Source organism: Syngnathoides biaculeatus, chromosome 3, assembly GCF_019802595.1.
Source record: "Syngnathoides biaculeatus isolate LvHL_M chromosome 3, ASM1980259v1, whole genome shotgun sequence".
Lineage (NCBI taxonomy): Eukaryota > Metazoa > Chordata > Actinopteri > Syngnathiformes > Syngnathidae > Syngnathoides > Syngnathoides biaculeatus.
The window spans coordinates 3395801-3401329 of record NC_084642.1 but is presented as its reverse complement, the minus strand read 5'-3'; the positions used below and the strand labels follow the sequence as shown (position 1 = coordinate 3401329).

General features: G+C 42.5%; 1 protein-coding gene and 1 long non-coding RNA gene across 3 annotated transcripts; one reads left to right on the top strand and one right to left on the bottom strand.

Moving 5' to 3' along the window:
* Positions 1-1703: 1703 nt before the first annotated feature.
* LOC133497922 (uncharacterized) lies at positions 1704-5021 on the bottom strand. Its single transcript, XR_009794146.1, has 3 exons — positions 4907-5021; positions 1912-2090; positions 1704-1823 (listed from the first exon to the last, which is right to left on the bottom strand). It is a non-coding gene; the product is annotated as an uncharacterized LOC133497922 (long non-coding RNA).
* LOC133497920 (nucleolin-like) lies at positions 3225-4797 on the top strand. 2 transcript variants are annotated; one of them, XM_061814191.1, is made up of 3 exons: positions 3225-3269; positions 3712-4174; positions 4776-4797. In XM_061814191.1, exons 1-3 carry the CDS (start codon positions 3230-3232, stop codon positions 4780-4782), a joined length of 510 nt encoding a protein of 169 aa, XP_061670175.1. In that variant the 5' UTR covers positions 3225-3229; the 3' UTR covers positions 4783-4797. The 2 variants fall into 2 exon arrangements, with proteins under 2 accessions (XP_061670175.1, XP_061670174.1); XM_061814190.1 differs by having other exon boundaries at positions 3427-4174.
* Positions 5022-5529: the final 508 nt, after the last annotated feature.

The window sequence follows — 5529 nt, the reverse complement described above, 5'->3', positions numbered from 1 at the left end:
TTTTAGAGCCTGTCAAACAGCGCCCCTGGTAGGCGTTACGCGGTACTACAACAGGTTACAGCTCAACTGCGAGAGGGCTTCTCTTCTTTTGGGGTGGTCACTTGTCGCCATCTGACGGACAGATGCAGTACCGCAAGTGTTCGATTGCTTGGCTATTTGGTTTCCTATTTGACCGTTTTTAAATTTTTACAAAAAAATTTGAAAACATCCGGTAGTGGCGGAAAAAGTACTCCCACGTTATGTTTAATTAGAAGTATAATTTTTTTAAAATCGTCCTATTGATCCTCACGCATTTGGCGTTGTATTCCTTAATTCCTTAATCCTCACAGATTATGATGAAAAACTCATTTTAACACGGCACACTTCAGAAAATGATAATTATATCCAGTTGATCATCGACTCGAATTATGCAAAACGTGTGTGAATATGCATATGTTTTCATACACGAGATGAAGGCAGGTATCAAATCCTTTTTTTAAAATTATTATTAGGTCAACATGGAAAAATGAAAATCCTCACAGAACATTTCAATCATCTCCATTTGCACACCCAAAAAATTAATTTACTGGGTTTGAAATTTTCTGGCTGTTTTTTTTTTTTTTCTTGTAATATAAGAAAATACTTGCTCAAATATTTTTCATCTTTGCACGATTTATTTTGCCATCAAAACAAGAATGTTAACATGGTAATGTTGTGATTAGTTTTAGATTAGATACTGTTTTGTCACGAGCTTTTTGTTTTATAATCAATCAATGAAGTCATTGATATACGAAAAAAAACTCATTTATTTTTGTATTTATTATTGAATAAATGAAATAAAATAATAAAATAAATAAATAACATTAATTAAAATTTGAATTTAATTAATTTTAAAAATATAAATGATTTTTTTAAAATGTCATAAATCGATGATCCAAATTATGATTACCTTCACTAGTCCCCGAGTACTGCTGTTCAACACTATGACAGTCGCGTTTTTTTTTTAACTCTTTCTAAAAGCATCAACATTTTTTTTTTTTAAATATACAACACAAGCCTTGTTAGCTTCGTGGGGTCAAAAGTCACCCATGCATTTTGGCAATTTAGCCACAGAGGGTCGGCTTTCAAATGACTTGCGGTGCAAAAAATGTTGTTCCTTTTTTTTTTTTATTTACATTGGAATTTATCATCATATGATGACATCATGTGGGTGGTTCTTAAGTGCTTTATTCAAAGCATTTTGATTTATTACAAAGATTGCGTGATGTCACTGAGCATTTGTGTCTCCACTGTAGAAGTATACAGTAAGTACGCGGTGTCAGGTTAGATTTCCGCCTCTTGGGCAATTATTAAAAGTGTGCGTTTTAAAAATGAGGGAATTCGTTTCCCGCATTATTTCTGACCGCAGAGTCTGAAGTCGTCAAATAAAAGCGGGCCCGTCAGCTGAAGGTACGGCCGTAGATGTCCATGTTGCCTCGAGTATGGATGGGGAAAATGGAAAAGTTGAAATTGAAATTCATTCTCATGTTTGAACTTTATTATTCATAACACTGCAAATGGAATAATGTATTGATAAACGCTTACTAAAAATGATCACCTTTTTGAAAACGGGACTTCAAGCACGGCTGTTTCAGCATGAGAGACGTTTAATTTTTATTGTTTTACCGTCTTTACCATTATTGATCCAGCCATCCATTTTCTTTGCCGCTTATCCTCACAAGGGTCGCGCTAGTCCTGGAGCCTATCCCAGCTGTCAACGGGCAGGAGGCGTTGTACGCCCTGAACTGGTCACCAGCCAACTGCAGGACAAACATCGAGACAAACAGCCGCACTCACAATCACACCTGCGGGCAATTTAGAGTATGCAATTAATACCATCATTGATCTCATTTATGAAAATGATGATAATGTAGTTAAGAGTTTTCAACGAACCTGCAAAGTGCGCTTTTCAAATGTGGGAGCAAGGCCTCGGAGCTCAGATCGAAACGCTGAACCCTCCCGACCGGGAGGCGGCGACCGAGCCACAATCGCTCAGCGATGATCCAAAATGTCGTAAGACGGTTCGGTAATTGGAGGATGATGACAACAATGTTTGGCTTAGGGACCGAGCACTGCCACAAACATTACAAAAAAACAAAAAACGGGAATCATTGGTGCCCCACCTAAAAAAAACATTTATAAACTGCTTACAAAATGGCAAAAAAGTTCAAGTTTTGTCCAAATGAAGTTCCCGACTTCACTACAACATCGTTCCTCGGCACGAAGATGCGGCAAAGCGGTACTTTTATTGAGTTGGCTTAAACCTGAAGACAGTGAATAACGGAGGAAGTTATTATGGAAGTAAATAAGTGCCACCAGGATTTGAATTTGAAATGGAAAGTGATCACATTTGCAATAATTGCTACAAATCGCTTTCTAGAATTCACAGTCTGTGCCACACACCCAGCCAATCGCAGTTTCCCTTTCTTAGTATGTGACGTCACGTGACTAAGAAAGTGCAACTGCGATTGGCTGGCTGTTCGGTTCTGACCTGAAGTAACCCTGCCTGGTGGCACAGGCGGTGAATTTTAGACAGCGAATTGTAACCGGTTGAATTGTTAACAGTGAAAAGTTACACTGACATACAACTATTGAAAATGTGATCACTTTACATTTCATATTCAAATCTTGGTGCCACTTATCTACTTCCAAAGGATTGTAAGGAAAGAGATGCAAATTGATATGCTCAAATGCGACTTTGCAGGGTTCACACAAAAGAAAAACCTGATATTGACACATGGGGGGGGGCCCCGTTTTTATGAACGGTGCGAATACGGCTTGGCGGGCGGCGCATTTGTGTGCCAGAGGCTCGTTAGACTGCGTTGGTAGATTCGTAGTCAAGGGCAACCCGGCGGATATGCCGACAGGCCACTTGCTTCCCCACCAATCACAGCGGCTCCTCTCATTCCCTTTAATTGCAGCGCACTCGCATGGACTCTTAAGTGCTGTTGTAGACTCTCACGCATTTGTGTAAAATCGCAGCGGTGCGTGAGTGGAGCTTTGTCGCAGTTGAAATCATTCTGGAAATTATCAAACGTGAAAATTGACTTTTCAAAGAAAGGACAGGCAACATGTCGCAGCTTCGCTCTCCAGGAGATTTTCAAAATGAGCTTTATGTTTTGTAAGAACTGGATTTTTCTGTTGAGAATTTCCCGATATTTCAATATTTTCGGGTCAAACTGAGATCAATTTTCTCGTTCCTTTAGATCAAATGGACGGCCAAGGAGACGGAGACCACAACGGTCCAAATCGTAAGTGGTCGAAATATCACTCCTGTTTGTTTGTTTTTCTCAGAGCTCGAGTGTTTTTGGTGGTTTTGGTGAGCCGGCGTAGGCCCCAGTTCCGGACGCGTAGCTAATTTGGTCGGCTGCGTGGTAGAATCATCTACAAGTCTGAATTATCTTGCAGGCTACCGTACGTCCATACCAGTAGGAGATCGACTGCCAGTTGATGATGATGATGATGATGATGATGATAATGGTGATGATGATGATGATGATGATGACCGTGCCGATGTTGCTGATGAGGAAGACATGGACTCTGTCTTCCTCATGGATTTGTTTGTCAATCGTTACATGAGATTCTTTGTAAACCCGCGAGCGCCGTGGCAACAGCCCGACGCCGACGACGAAAACGACGTAAGCGATTTCGCGATCGAAAATAGTAACGCCGATGATATCGTTGACCACGAAGTTGAGGCGGCCGCCGCCGGGGCCGAGTCCGGAGCCAACCAGCTGATGGGGGACGAGGAGGAGGAAGACCCTCAGCTGGGACCGTCGAGCAGATGCCGAGAGGACGAGGAGGACGAAGACGAAATGAGGAGCAGCAGCAGATATTTCCGCTGGTGGCACGAGTTCGACAACAGCTCCGACGGCAGCAGCGACTTAGAGAACGACCAGCAGGAGCCGGCGCCCGCCGCAGCTAAGAAAAGGTCACGGGACGACTTGGACGGCAATCTAAGACTGCGGGGCGACCTGTCGCTCGGCGCCCCGAGCGGCCCCAAGAATCCCGCCAGCGACGAACGAGCTCCCAAGGGGGGCGACTTTCGTTTCGGCCAGCAGGAGGCCGCCGAAGACGCGCTCTTAACGTGCGCCGACGACAAGTCCAGAGAAAACTATGACAGGGAAAATAAGAGTGGCAAGAAACGATTCAAACGGTGAGGTGAGGTGCGGGGCGGGGGTGCGGGGCAAATGGACTTTTCATATGGAAGTAAATATGTGCCACCAGGATTTGAATGAAAAACGCCACTGAAAATGTTGTAAAATTCACATTGTTATTACAAAATGATCATATTTCAGTTGAACTTTTCAATGTTGACAAAGTTGCCATGTAAAAAAATTCCACCTCAAAAATTCAAATGCAATATTTTCAGTCTCCTGAGATTCAACTGGCCAAAATTCAGTGTCTAAAATTCACCGTCTGTGCCACCAAACGGGGTTACTTCAGGTCGGAACCCGACACCCAGCCAATCCCGTTACGCTTTCTTGGTACGTGATGTCACGTGACTAAGAAAGCCTAACTGCGATTGGCTGGGTGTTCAGTTCTGACATCCGTTGCTATTGTCTGCATTTTCTACGGCTACTCTTCAACTGCTACTTTTATCAAAAACATCACCGGTCATGCAAAACTACAAGAGGAAAACATTTTTTGTTCACTAACTTGAATTTTCAGCTTCATAAGTGTTCTAAAGTTGAAATGAAACTTCTGTATTGCCGAAATTGCTGTCCTAACTGCATGTATCTATTTGTCTTTTACAGTTTTTGACTCTGGCAACAAATTATCCAGAACTTTTCCATACGTGTATATTAAAGTTGAATAGAAATATTGCTATTGCAAACATTTTGGTTGTATATAGCTAAAACTGTTCTGGTGATGAGCATGCACAAACCTCCATTTTCTTTGCCGCTTATCCTCACGAGGGTCGCAGGGAGTGCCGCAGCCTATCCCAGCTGTCAACGGGCAGGAGGCGGCGGACACCCTGAACTGGTTGCCAGCCAATCGCAGGGCACATGGAGACAAATAACAGCCACACTCAGAATCATCACACTTTGGGGCAATTTAGAGTGTCCAATTAATGTTGGATATTTTTGGGATGTGAAAGGAAACCGGAGTGCCCACCCGAAGAAAACCCACGCAGGTAGGGCGAGAACATGCAAACTCCACACAGGCCGGGCCGGGATTGAACCTGGGACCTCAGAACTGAGGCCAAAACTTTACCAGCTGATCCACCGTGCCGCCATGGACAAACCTCTCATGGTCTTTATGGAGACCCCCCAAAAAAGTGTTTCGGAGTCATGATTTGGAAAACAATTGATTTTCTGATTCACAATTATATTGAAACTAATAACTTTGGTTACCGTGGATATTTTGGGAAGCGATATGAAATGCCAGATAAACTTTAGAGGAAGTTATTGTTAAACTTTACATACTAACGCCGTGCTTCATCTTTTCTCAAATGTGTGTTGACTAGAAAATATTAAGTTTAGATGCAATTATGTATTCTACTGTTGT